We start from the raw sequence: 14,780 nt of genomic DNA, 5'->3' as shown, positions 1-14,780 counted from the left end.
TTCTGCCCAGACACCATTTTCAACAGACAAATCCCAGACTTATGTCAGCCCTTATAGATTTAGATGTCTTGGGGGTTGGGTATTTGACTTTCTCTGAAATGCTTACTACCTTAAGTTGGGGTGCTTTATTTTCAATATTTGCAATGTGCATATCTCAGTTTCTGGCTACACTTAAAAGCTCTTGTCTCTATGTAATCAGAATGCAACAGGCCCAATTGGGTAAATCTTTGAAATGGCTGTCAGTTATGTGTCTCTCTGTATTGGCATTTAAACCTACGGTATCTAGGTCTTTGATCAGGAGTAATGGAGTGGTGGATCTCAAGTATTCTTCTGCTCTCAGGAAAATAGTAAACTGATGTCCTCTTTCTCATAAGGTAAAGGTAAAGGGACCCCTGACCATTAGGTCCAGTCGTGACCGACTCTGGGGTTGCGGTGCTCACCTCGCTTTACTGGCCGAGGGAGCCGGCGTACAGGTCATGTGACCAGCATGACTAAGCCGCTTCTGGCGAACCAGAGCAGCGCACAGAAACGCCGTTTACCTTCCTGCCAGAGCAGTACCTATTTATCTACTTGCACTTGACGTGCTTTCGAACTGCTAGGTTGGCAGGAGCAGGGACCGAGCAACGGGAGCTCACCCCATCATGGGGATTCGAACCGCCGACCTTCTGATCGGCAAGTCCTAGGCTCTGATGCCACCTGCTCCTCTTAAATTATCCCTGGCACTGATTTCTACCATTCGCCTTTCCACTCATTCCCAGCCTTCAGTGTGTTCAATCCTCTATTCACACCTGAAGAATAGATTTATTTTTTATTTAATTTTTGTGCTGGAAAGCTCAGAGAACTGTTTTGTTGGAAGCAAGAGATTGTAGAGAGTTTGGGCATGAATCATTGTTGATAGGTAATTTTAAGTACTGTCACGAACTGCCACCCACTGCCCCATATGGTAAGCTGCAGTATGGCAATTGGGGGAAAGTGGCTGATTCAGAAAGGCTTGTACTAATGAAGAGCAAATGCAGGTTGCTTTAGAGAAAGGATGAGTTGGTGGTTTTCCAAATGGGGAGACCAGGAGATGAGGAAAACAGAGTGGACAAAGCTAAAGGAGTAGCACTGACTTGGAAGCGATTTCTCAGCTTAGAAACTGCTGACATTGCAGACCTCACCTATAGTCAAAGCTACGTGCTCTGGAGTCCATTGTAGGTCACCAGTCTGACCGCAGGAAAGATTCACAGGCCAACATAGCAAGCATGCATTCAAAATCCCTAGTGGCACTTGCATCTATAGTATACACACAATAGGAAGTCTGTGTTCAAATTCCAGTTAACACACCATTAATCTGAATGGGCAACATCGGAGTTCAGCAAAACCATAAACCTCAGATGGATGGAAACTGGGTATTTCATATATACATCTACCGAAAGAGAGCTTTAGAATGTTGGAAAATGTACAGGATTAGAAATATATATAATTTGACTTTGCTGGAAAGCACATAATTTTCCTCTGGAGACCCAGTAAAGCCAAACCTTAAGTATATTTCAAAAGCTTTGTAAGATCTATTTATTTGGTCCAGCTTCTGTGGTCTGGGCTAAGCCAGAATGTAGGGGAATGGTGTTAATACATTTTATATTTCTGTTGAACTTCAAGTTATTTTTATATGTGATGTGTTGTAAAAGACTTGTTACCTGCCACTTTACAAAGTGTACTAGACGGTCTTTAAAAATGACAGCAAATGCTTTTTCAAAGTGGAGGGAGGAAAGCTAATGTTACCCTTTTCATGTTATTCCTGTAATGAGAAGACTGAGTGCTTTTGTCTTAGCAGTTTTGTCCAGTGGCATATTGCCCAAGGTATGTAGCTGTGTCAGCTGACTAGAGACCACAATGTCTAATACAAATCATTGCAATGTTGACATTCGTTCTTGCTTACTCCATTGCCTATAGAGGCTCAGATTTATTTGGTTTAAGCTATAATATAAATTTAAACCTGTTTAACTGTAGCAAACCTAGGTCTTGTGGTTTTCTGAGTTCAGCTGACATATAGCATTCAGGTAGATACCCAAGTACAAAATACATGTACCTGTATTTCTACATGTGTCTGCTTCAAAGTGACTTGGCAAGCCAGGCCTCTCCTATATGGTCCCTTCCAGCTGTTGTTGGACTCCCAGCTTCCATCAGTCTCAGCCAGCATGACCAATGGCCAGGAGTAATGGGAGATGCAGGTCATCAAAGCATCAGGATGGCCGTAGGTTGGGAAAGGCTGATACAAGCATAGAACCTTAAGTGCAGAATGATGCTGAGAATCCTTGATAAGTGGCTCCTATTTCCCACACAAACTACAGTTTGGAGATGAAGCCATGGCAGTAAAACCAAATTGAGACTCGATGTGATGTAGTGGTCAAAGTGCTGAGCTTTGATCCGCTGCTTAGCAACAATTAAAGCTTACTGGGAGGGCTCGGACAAGTCACCATCTCTCAATCTCTCAACCTACCCCACAGGGTTGTTTACTCTTATCCTACCTGATGCCTCCAGCAAGCTTTGAGGGGAACCAAGGTCTCCTAGCCACTCTCAAGAGCCTTAACAGACTACAGTTCCAAGGATTCTTTGGGGGAAGCCATGACAGTTTAAAGTGGTATGGTACTACTTTAAATGTACAGTGGTACCTCGGGTTAAGTACTTAATTCATTCCGGAGGTCCGTTCTTAACCTGAAACTGTTCTTAACCTGAAGCACCACTTTAGCTAATGGGGCCTCGTGCTGCCGCCGCGGCACCAGAGCATTTCTGTTCTCATCCTGAAGCAAAGTTCTTAACCCAAGGTACTATTTCTGGGTTAGCGGAGTCTGTAACCTGAAGCGTATGTAACCTGAAGCGTATGTAACCCGAGAAACCACTGTATAGGTTTTTCTCAAAGTGGGCCTATTAAAATCAATAGGTGTGGCTACCTCATGTCCATTAATTTCATTGGGCCTACTTGGTTATATAAAACATAGTTCTGTACCACTCACTAGAACTGCAAGAACTTAAGTTTTGTGAAGTTCTGGCAGATGCTGTATGCTGAGTTTTTAAAACAGCGGACTTACGAATACACCATTAGTTTCTAATTCTGCATATATAATCACTTTCAGGTTGTATTATAACTCATCTTCATTTTACCCTTTCATCTTTTTTTCCCTTCTCATCTTCCATTTCAGACCAAAACATCTGTTATTTGGGCTACTCCAAACATTTCCTTTATAATCCCGCTGTGGGTTATAATATTAGCCATACTCCTTGGACTGCTGGTTTTGGCTATGTTGACCTTAGCATTGTGGAAGGTATGTAATGGAATGGTGTTAAACTAGAGAAGATGATACCAAAACAAAATGGGGAGGTGGGGGTGGTGGAATGTGTGATCTTCTGAGCAAAATAATCATGGACATACGAGATGGGTGTGTTATTTATTTTGGATCGCTGACATGTTTGTGTTTCTGACCTTTCAAAAGAGGTGGCTTGTTTGCATTATTGAAGGCTAGCTAGAAGTGAGCAGTGAGAGATTGGCTGCGATTCCCAAGGCCTGTGATCTTCTTTTGTCTGGGGAATTTAGATTTCGGCAGCATGCTGCAGTGAAGCATCTCTAGGTTTGTTTCTCCCAAAGTACCTCAAGGAATTATCTTTTGAAACATGACCGGGCACCCCCTTCAGAGGAAAAGAAATGTTATCTTTTTAAGGCTGCAAGTGATTTTATTTTAATATTGGTAGGCTCTGTTTGATGTTTTTACTACATCGCTAAAGTCTTGCAATCACTGAGTCACTAGCAGTTTACAAGTTTTTGTTTCAGGGACTTGGAAACAATTGACTTCAAAGTACTTAAAACTATGTCTCTGCTGTGTAGACGTTGTTTTTAATTCCAGCTTGATGGGTGCCATTTCCCACGGTGGTCTATATCATGCCTATTACTGACCATGTTGAGTTCTGAATCCTCATCCAATGTTTTCCCAGTTATTTCATTTTCCTCTTTCCTTCCTTCTTTCCCCCTTGGTAAGCACCACTGAAATAGGCCTCTGTAAGAGCTTATGGGGAGCCTGCATCTAGTCTAGCTTCATGTTCTCACAGTAGCCAATCAGATTCATCCTGTAAGAAGCCTGCAACAGCACTCTGCCTACCAACAGTTTCCAGCAACTGATATTCAGACGCTTTACTGCCTCTGACAGTGGAGGTAGAACACAGTCATCATGGCTAGTAGCCATTGATAGCCTCTTCCTCCATGAATTTGTCTCATCCTCTTTTGAAGCTATCCATCACTGCCTCCTATAGGAGCATCGCTTTACACTTGTTTACATTGAATCGCATTTGCCATTTTACTGCCCATTCACTCTGCGAATGGTCCTTTTGGAAGTATTTGCCATTTCTTTTTGTTTAAACAACCTAGAACCATTTAGTATCATTAGCAAACTTTGCCACCTCACTGCTCACTCCTAACTCTAGATGGTTTTTTATGAACTAGCTAAAAAGTGCAGGTCCCGATTCATGGTAGACACCGGTTTCTACATCTCTGCATTCAGAGAACTGCCCATTTATTCCTGCTGTCTGCTCCTTAACCAGATCTTGATCCACAATAGGGTCAAGATTCGCCTCTTATTCCAGGAGTCTTTGGTGAGCTACCTTATTGAAAGATTTTTGAAAGTCGAGATACGTTGTGTCAGTCAACCAGATCACCTCTATCTATATACTTGTTGACACTCTCAAAGAACTCTAACCGTTTCATGAGACAGGACTTGTCCTTGCAGATACGTGCTGGCTCTGCTTAGCAAGACTTATTCTTCTACAGGCTTGATTATTTTATCTTTAAGAATACCATAGATACCACATACCAAAATTGTGTGTAACTAGATGTTTATTCATTTTATTTGCTACATTTATATCCCACCTTTCTTCCAACAAGCTCAAGGCAGCATCCCATAATTCTCCCCTTTCTTGTTTTATCCCCAAAACAATCCTGTGAGAAAATCCAGAAAGCCATCTGGTTTGGACATACTTTAACACTATGATAAGATCGTATATCAAGTGCAGTAATTTAAATCAAGGCCATTTAAATGGTTACTTAAATCCCCAAGAAGAAGAAGAAAACCTTAGTAATTGATTCAAAATCACATTTCCCATTTTATTACTAATGCATTTCTTGAGCAAGAGTGCATGCTAATTGAATGCTACGAATATTAAAATATATTGGTTGGCAACTAAACAGGACTTTTATCTTGCTAAGATCATAACCCAAAGTTTCTGTCATGTAGCCCACTACATGCCTTTTGCACTACAGAGTGATGTCTGTTTAGCATGAATTTAATAGATATATTTTTTTATTATTTGTACGTGTGCAAGGACACTAAGCAAATCATTTCATGGAAGACACGGGCCATAATTCTGTAGAGTTAAGTGTGCTAGACTGTGCCCTGAACTTTTTAGAAGCAAAGCTGACAAGTATTGTGTCAAACAGTAATGAGATGAAATGTAAATATTCATGTTGTTTGGTAGATAAGAGTGGTGAATATTCATAACTTGCAACAATAATAAATGCCGTACATGGTTTATTTTCTCATATTTATAATGCTTGACCTCAGAAGTCAAATCTTGTTCCCCAGGGTTTCCCGTTAACATAGAATAGCAAGTTTAATGCAGAAATGAAATTGTTTGACAGAGGGTCATACATTTGGTTTTGAACTGTTTTTTAAAAACAACAACAACCCTAATACAATACAGTTAAAATAAACAATCTGAAACATCTGATTTAAAATAAAATAAATATTTATCTACCTTACCACTTGTTTCATGTCCATTTCAAACTTCTTTGTTCCCTTCCATCTTTTTTTAAAAAAGGTTTGACATTAAGAATGTAGAAAATGCTCAGGAACTCTCACATTGACTTTTGGCTTCTGAAATAAATCATGTCAGTTCCAAGGTATCAGGTTGGCAGTTCAGCAAGGAAATCCTCCATACGTGGCAGATAGGCCTGTATAAAATCTGACCAAATCCTGCCCAAGCTAGATTGCCCCTCTGTTTTTGCAGGAAGACAGCAAAAACAGGAGCTCTGTGGAGCCCCTGGCACACATGTTGGGTGGGCTTGTTTTCTTCTTGGAGGGTCACAAGTTGGCCGGGCTTGGCACAGTAACTCAGAAGAACAGAGCAAGTGTGCTTCTTGTTCCTATTAATCCTTCCAAAAGATAATTTCAAAGACTGCCATGCAGAGATTTAATATTTTTAAAATGCATTCCATTCCTTTATATCATCTCTGTTTGAACTTAAAAGCTCCCCAAAGGATGGTGCAGATAATCAAATCCAGTCGCTTAGACTAGTAAGTCAAGCAGGTGAGAGGCTCTTGCCCAACACCAAACTCTTGTCATTTCGTCATCTACCCCACACTTACATCTTGCCTCTGAGAACAGGTCAACTTCAGGACAGGTCAACCACAGTGCAAGTTTGTATGACATGGCAAGTGAACAGATAAGACTCGGCAGAGCACTCGCCAACTGTTCTGATCTACCCCACTAGATGATTCATGGCTCACAGCTGTGAAGGTTTGCAGACTAGAGCACGGATGCTGAACACCTGGTTTCCACCAGCACCAGCAACACTTGCTCCATGGTCACCATCACAGAACCAAAGGTTGTTCGCATTGCAAAGATGAAGAACTACAGAGTTGCAATTTCCCCAGGGTATCTTTGTCCCAGGGTATCTTCCAGCAGCCTTGTCAATACATCACTGCGGCAACATCTGGAATAGCATGGGAGGCTTAGGGCGTATTCAGATAAATAGCTGAAGTTATAAATGATGCCAAGGTGGGTCAATTAATTTTTGCTCAGAAGGCTGTTCATTGTTGTGAAAGACACAGCTCAGTCTTCACTCAAAAGCAAGCTGCGAGAATGAATAAGATTGCAGATTTCCAAGGAGCTTATGACTTAGCAGGCTGAGTCCATATAACTATGACATTGCAGGACATTCAAGCAGCCCTTTTGCTGCTGCTGCTGCTTTTTTAAACAATATCACCTTGTAGTGGCTTCTCCATTTCAGTTACCACCTTGACTGTTTGTTCAAATGAATTCGCTTTTTAATTGAGTTGCCAAGGTGCAAACTCAATAGCCTTTAGTCCAGAATAGCTTGATTGATCTCAGTGGCTGTGAGCAATTCATGCCACACCAGATATTCCCCCTGAAACATTTCGTTTCAGTGATTGCTCCTACAGGCAGCCCCGACTGCTTTTGGGGGGGCTATTCATAGAATCATAGAATCATAGAATCATAGAATCATAGAATCATAGAGTTGGAAGAGACCACAAGGGCCATCGAGTCCAACCCCCTGCCAAGCAGGAAACACCATCAGAGCACTCCTGACATATGGTTGTCAAGCCTCTGCTTAAAGACCTCCAAAGTAGGAGACTCCACCACACTCCTTGGCAGCAAATTCCACTGTCGAACAGCTCTTACTGTCAGGAAGTTCTTCCGAATGTTTAGGTGGAATCTTCTTTCTTGTAGTTTGAATCCATTGCTCCGTGTCCGCTTCTCTTGAGCAGCAGAAAACAACCTCAATCTCATGCTGCACTTAGCCAATCACACAAATTTGTGGAGGCATTTAAAAACAGTGTCAGGGAACTGACATCGGAGCGAGAGGCGAAGGGGAGGCTCCCAGATTATGCTGGCGAAGGACCCAGCAGCAGGGGGAGAAACAGCTCAGTAGAGGGGGAAGCCAATCAGCGCAACACCGGGGATAAAGGGAGGCAGACGGGGGAAGTGGAGAGAGGGCTCCAGGACTCTTCACTGGACATCAGTGAGGAGAGCCCAGGTCCTCCGCTACCCACGCCTTCCCTGCACAGAAGACTCCCGTGCAGTGAGAGGAGGAGGAGACTGGGTGTCAAACAACTTTTATGTTGGAAGAGGTTCAAGAAACGCCCACTGACGGATTCTGCCAGTGACTGAGGCAGCCACCATGAGAAGGGGCTGTGCAGTCAGAAAGTTTTAACAAGGCAAATTAACCAAGAAAGGCACCAGTAACTCATACCTATTACAAACAGCTTCCGTGTGGTATAATTCTATATGCAGCCAGTGGGGCAGCAAGGGGTTTAATGTTTAGAATCCCTGGATATTTGGTTGTGAGATCTTTTTAAGGCTTGAAAACTTCTCAGAACCAGGTAACCAAACTGGTTGGTTTGTTTTTAATACAGAGATGGTTGGTTAAAATTTAAGGCAAAAGCACTGCCAATGCATATATATTTCCTCTGCATGTTTATACAGGTGTATGACACCAAGCCATAATGTCTGAGTCTGAGGGCAGGACCTGAAAAAGGGAGAAAAGATGGTTGCTTTGCCAACTTGCCTACACATGACTCTTTGTTTTGTTCCAGTGCGGCTTCTTTGACAGAGCAAGGCCCCCTCGAGATGACATGGCTGACAGGGTGCAACTGACAAGTGACAAGACTACTGACACATAGGAAGAGGAGAGTCGTCCTGGTCAAGAGCAGAAAAGTACAACAGATTCCACTTACCAGGAACTTTCTTGCCAAGATGTGGTCGTAATCCAAACTATGCAGAGTTCTACGCATTCACTACATAAATGACCTTAGAAGGGAAGACGAGAACAATGATCACTGCCTCAAAAACGTAACCAGCTGATGAGCAGCAAAAAGAGAGAGAGAGAGTTTTATTTAAACAAAGGATCACTTGAGTCATTCACACGTGGACGGCATTAGAAGCACTCCTGTAGTCTGGACCATGTGGTGGTGAATCGCCTGCGTTGCTGTATGGCTTAAAGACAAAATGTTAAAACTCTACTGTATCATGGCATAATGTTGTGGTGACTCCCTAAGGATAGGAATTTCTATGAAACTCTGGCTCAGGGAGACAAGCAATATTGTTGGTACTGTGAAAGTACTTCTGACAAGCAAAAGTAGCCTTCTAAAACACTTTCCATAAGCGAGGCACAATTATTTATTTTTCCATCTTTTTGTAGACTGGGCATCCTAACCAAAATAGGCGCTGAAGTTTTATACTGATGATAACATTACTTTGCATGTAAATAGAGTGGATGTATCCTGCACATTCCATATACCAGTTATAAGAGTCAGAACGGAAGCAAAAGTATATATTATTTTATAGGATGGAGTGTATGATAAAGAACTGCAGGATCACAGGCCTGGGAAGTGACCCTGAAGATTATAGTTCAACTCTGAACCCTAAGAAACATGACATAGAATCTTCCATTTATTTAATCGCTCCACACCGTGGACATAGCAGATTAAGGTTATCCACTATATCCTGATTGCCAAGCAAAGAGAAGTCTGGCATCCCATGTTAGAGACACAGAGTGCAATCCTATACTCAGTTGAAAGTCTGGAACTTACTCCCAACAAAGCCTATATAGGATTGCAGCCTAATTGTAGAAAAGACAGTAGTAAATTGTGCATACTCAAGTAATACAATCCAGTTACTGCTAGTAAGGTGAAATAAGAAGGGCAATGGCTCAATGACAGGGCACTTGCTTTGCATGCAGAAGGTCCCTGACATTTGCATTTAGGGCTGGGAGTGTCCCCTGTCTGAAAATCTGGAGAATTGCCATTTATCACTGTAGATGATACTGGGCTCGATGGGCCAATTGTCTGACTGGGCAGCTTCCTGTGATCCTAAGCTACATACAATAAGGTGGGGCAAAGCGAAAAAAATCAGCTGGCCAACCTGATTTGGGAGAAAACATCCAATGTAAATTAAACGAAATCAGTTAAGCCTTTGCTGCAAAACAAACCCCGTTCACCAAGCCTTCTTAAGGAAAGTTCAGCTTGGGCTCACTGGCACAAGTGAGCTTCCAACATTCAGCATCTGCTTCCAATTGAGACAACCACTGATGATTCAAAGTGAAGAAGATGTAAAGTGAAACAAAACCTCCCCTAATCCTAGTGTGGCACATCTGTATAACAGATTAAAAATTACCTTTATAAATGTATCCAGATCTAGTTTGAAACCAACGTAAGGGTCATGTCTTTCTTTTTTTGCTCCCATAGCTTTCCTAAGGAAGTTCCATACTATTGGATTTTTAGCAAACCATTTGGAGAGACTTGGGCTTTTAACAACCCAATCCAGCAAGGCTCTTTTTTAACATGAGAGCTGCGGTGCGTGTGTAGGGAACTCCTGCACATGGAATGGTTTCCCATTAATTTCAATGGAGAGGGCTAATCTGTGTGCATTCCTTTTCATGTGTGGAAACTAGCAGGGTGCCACTGAGAGTAATGGGGTCATGGCTCATGGAGGAGCACCGTGTACACACCTGGTTTCTGAATTGCAACGATCTTTTTTATTATTATCCACAGTTGACTTTTGTTTTCCTGTTGTCTCTTACAAATTTATCTAGCATTAGTCCTGTTCAGACTAGTTTAGGCCCAGTAATTTCAGCAGGATAATCATTGGACCTAATCCAGGAAGATTTCCAAGGTATTCCTGTAAACATGAGCTTTCATAATAGGCACCAATCCATAGACTTTGGAATGGCTGGACCAGATTAGCTTCCACTCATGGTGAACCTTGCTTAAAACTGAATGCACTGGGATAAATTGTTTTTTTAAAATATATCTGCATGAGGTTTTGAACTTCCTGTACCTTCTATACTCATATCCTTTGAATCCACAAGTAAAATTCTCAATGTAAATGTGCTGAAAAGTACTAACACTGCTCACTTTCTTCCCTTCTCCCTGCCTGGCTTGTTGAAATCATGTTTAGCACCCTATGACCCAGGTTCAATCGTTCCCATTATCCTAATTGTTGCCTTGCCAAAACCCAAACTACTATTGCCAGAGACTGGGAAGAACAAATGGACAATTGGCTCCTGAATCCCTCGTCCAATTAACTGTTGAGCTATGTTTTTACAGAGAACCATACCTGGCGCATGTTTACACTGGCGTTTGTGATTCTCTGAAAACTTTTGAATATATTGATTAACAACCAAATAAAAAAATAACTTCCCTGTCTTACTTTCAGGCTTTGTTAGCATGTGTTTAAATAGAGGGGGGCAGGGATCAGTTATTGGTTGAAACAAGGCAGGACAGTGAAGATGGGGACTTCCTCTTGCTACAACCATTTTTACTTCTCTTATGCACTCATAAGATGCAGAGGATGACTGCCTCAGGTATCAAAACCATGCTGCAGATTTCTACCCCCTTGCCAGCTTATTCACATAGCCACCCTTGGAAAAGAAGTGAGTTGTATCTCTTTTCTAAATGCTGAATTATTGACTTAAACCCATCGTTTATCCAGAATGGTGGCTTGGCTGAACACCTACACATCAACTACAGATAGATGAAACATCATTAGGAAATGTGGATGATATATATTTTTTCTATGTGCAATACTTTATATTATCTATGTACCTGGCGCATGTTTACACTGGCATTTGTGATTCTCTGAAAACTTTTGAATATATTGATTAACAACCAAATAAAAAAATAACTTCCCTGCCTTACTTTCAGGCTTTGTTAGCATGTGTTTAAAATGTTTTCAGTTTAATATGGGTCCTCTGATGCCACGAGATGTACTAACACAATGAAACTGGCTCATTGCTTCCCTATTACCATGGGGATTTTACAAGGGCTATCCTATGGATTTCTTACATAGGCTGATCCCATTCATTTCAATAGAGAAGGCAGATCATTTGCACATCCTACAGATCTGCTCCTCTATTTAAATGAATGGAATCAACGCAGTGCAAGAAAGCAACTGGGCATTCATTGAAGCACCCAGAGCAATTGGGATTCAAATGAACTTGCATTTGATTCAATAGGGATCAACATTATATTAGTAACTCGTTTTTCTTTTCTTAAGTTCAAATCACCACATTTCTGCATCAGTTGCATGGGGGGAAGTCACAAATATTTGTCAGTGATTAAGTGTGCATTTTTTCCTTATTCACACATTTTTGCAAGTGGCATTGTGCCATGTTATTTTCACAAATGAACACAGTTTTGTGTCCAATTTGTGTACACTTTCCCCTGATATATGCAATGTAGTAGACATTTTTAATTGGGCAAACTCAATGCAAGTTTCAGAGCATTTCCAGAAATGAGAGCTGCATTTCTATTCAAATGCTGTTTTAGGAAACCTCAGTTAGGAAGATGCACATTAAAAGGCAAACCCAAGCAAAATTTCCCTCACATCCCTAGTTCCTAGCCATTAACATTTCTTTGAATGAAGAGCAGTAATGGGAAGCTACAGAAATGGAAACAAGCACATCAGTCACGACTAGCTTGGCTGAAGTCCATTGGCTGCAGCTGCACAGTGTCACAGGAAGGCAAGTAAGGCGCATGAGCTGACATTGTTTACTTTCAGATCTCTAGTCCTTGGCATATTACACTCCCTCACCGAAGCCTTGTAGCTTTTCTGCTGTCAAAGGCTGCAGCTTTTTAGCAGTTTCCTTAGATTTGTTGATATAAATCAGAAACTGAAAGCTCAGAAATGCTATGTCTATGTGAAGGTATGGGTATGACCAGGTCTTCATTTGAGGTTGGTTCTCAGACCAAAGTTAATATACCAGAATGCAATCCTAGAAATGTGTGTATCAATTGACGAGGTTGAGCATGTTTGAGGTTTCCATTGTCATAACCAAGGGTTTCCAAGGATCATAACCAAGTAGGTTCTACTCAGAGCAGACCCATTGAAATTATTAGTCTTAAATTTATTACCCACCCTTCACTATCAGGTCCCAGGGCAAGTTACAACAAAATTAAAACCAGTCAAAACAGATTACAATCACTGGAATAGGGTGAAAACACACATCTCAGGGATCAAAGGCCTAGGTAAAGGATTGTGTCTTTAGCATTTGCTAAAAGCTGTATAGTGAAGAAGCCAAATGCACTTCTGTGTGTATTCCACAACTTAAGGGCAGCCAAAGAGAATGTTATCTCAGGCACCCCCACCCTCAAGTCTGACAGAGGTGGACCTACCAAGAGAGCCCCATCTGCTGATCTTAACTTGCAGGAAGGTCTGTAAGGAAGGACTTGGTCTTTCAGCTGTTAGGGCCAAAGTGTCAGGCTGCTGCCAGCGACTCCTGGCTGGTTGCCCAGGAGTAGACAAAGACAAGGAAATGTTTCTTACTGTCCACTTTTTATTCAGTATTTACAGAGAGAGGCTATAGAATCCAGCCTCTTGGATAATGGCGTTGTCCCAAGTGAATGTCCACCTCTGTCTCCCCCACTTTCTCATCCATCAATCTCATTGTCTCTCCTACGGATGCTGCTAAGTGCCCTCTGTCTTTGTGCTCTTTGCTCTTCTACTTTCAAGGCTTGCCGGGTTCTGGGAGATGGAAGATCTGGAATGCTTTCTAAAGACACTGTATCCATCAGCTGTCGCCCCCCTGGTGCTTCCTCCTCCTCTTCCTCCTCCTCTCCCATTATTTCCCAAATTTTTCCCTTCATCTGCCTCTGAGCTGTGACCTCCATCAAACTCGTGTTGTAAATCTAAACCGTCTTCCCCTTCCTCCTCACTGGAGAAGGGTCAAGCTGGGGAGGCGCTCTCCACCATTTCTCCTCTGCCCAGTCCCTGACACTTAAGTTATTAGGACGAAAGTGGGTTCCCTGAACTGAACACAGAAACAAATGAGCAGCCAAATTAATGGGCCCACTCTCAGCAGAAGCAACATTGGATGCAACCTGTTGTGAAGGTCAGCAGAAGGGAGTAAGCAGGGGAAGGTTAAAAGCAGTGTAGGTCAGAGGATAGTGGAGGCTGTATCTGCGTGGCACCACAGAGCACTTTGGGACTCCCTTCTTTGACTTATGCAGCCCTATACAGATCCTGTTTCACCTCTGTCAATCCAAAAATTCCTCCAAGGCTCAAGATTCAGGTTTTGTTCAAATCCAGTTCTCACAAAAATGGTGCCTGAACACCTCTGGAATCTGCTGAGAAGGCTATCCCACCTTGGGATCTGGATGCATACAAATGAAGGTGTATAATGCCGGAGCTAGCAAGTCGTAAGCTTTACAAACTGTTTACTCATTCATTTTCTTGCAACTGCCGTTGCCAGATACACCAGCATCTGGGAACCGCTATAAAGCTTGTCTTAAAACTCAACGATCAACAGGACAACAGAGAGTCCTAAACAGACGGTCGTAGCAAGCTTTCTTTTCTGCAAAAAAGAAAAAGAAAAAATTGCTTGACATACTGCCTCAAGATATTGTTTATGAGCGAGTTCTTTATTTATGCTTGCTGGCAAACATCCATGTTGTAATGCAGTCTGAAGTTAGTGCCTCTTGACAATATAAAGTCTTGACTTTAGCTTATGCCGGCGCCATGATGTGACACAGCAGGAATGTTTTTAATATCTAAGGACTGGTGCTTGTTTTGACTGACTTCGTATTGTATTGCAGAGACATCGCTGTTCTGTGTTGCTGCCCTACTGTGTGTGTGTGTGTGTGTGTGTGTGTGTGCCTGTGTGCGAGCGCAAAAAAGAGAAGCTGATTCAGAGAAAGAATTTAGGTAGGGATCAAATTCAACACTCAATTCATCCCACTGTATTCCATAGGAAATAAACACCATACACCTTATCAGAGTAGGGAGCATTACACTCATAGTCTGCCTCCCAGCCCCCATTCAAACAAGGATAGATCAATGCAGTGTTGCTTTGCCAGAAAGACTCTTCTCCCGAGACCAAGAAAACTGATAAATCCACTGGAGATTATTATAATAATTCAGAGTTTCCTTTTTTACTAATTAGCTTTCACCCCATTGAAATTATAGTTAAACCTAAACAATGCTGGTTTACCCAGTAAGCAAACTAAGCACGTGCTT

General features: G+C 42.0%; 1 protein-coding gene and 1 long non-coding RNA gene across 2 annotated transcripts in view; one reads left to right on the top strand and one right to left on the bottom strand.

The window, feature by feature from the left end:
• Positions 1 to 11,463, top strand: part of ITGA8 (integrin subunit alpha 8) — a 129,310-nt gene extending 117,847 nt beyond the window's left edge. The window contains exons 29-31 of the mRNA XM_081163149.1: positions 3,183 to 3,305; positions 8,363 to 10,892; positions 11,018 to 11,463. Of these exons, the coding sequence (XP_081019275.1) occupies positions 3,183 to 3,305; positions 8,363 to 8,449 (210 nt within the window). The 3' untranslated portion in view covers positions 8,450 to 10,892; positions 11,018 to 11,463. The remainder of the gene's footprint in view (positions 1 to 3,182; positions 3,306 to 8,362; positions 10,893 to 11,017) is intronic.
• LOC308569440 lies at positions 5,842 to 7,603 on the bottom strand. The gene is made up of 2 exons (XR_014000736.1): positions 7,543 to 7,603; positions 5,842 to 7,232 (listed from the first exon to the last, which is right to left on the bottom strand). It is a non-coding gene; the product is annotated as an uncharacterized lncRNA (long non-coding RNA).
• Positions 11,464 to 14,780: the final 3,317 nt, after the last annotated feature.

The sequence above is a fragment of the Podarcis bocagei genome (assembly GCF_964188305.1).
Source record: "Podarcis bocagei genome assembly, chromosome: 12".
In the NCBI taxonomy this organism is placed as follows: domain Eukaryota; kingdom Metazoa; phylum Chordata; class Lepidosauria; order Squamata; family Lacertidae; genus Podarcis; species Podarcis bocagei.
This window is presented reverse-complemented; position numbering and strand designations above follow the sequence as displayed.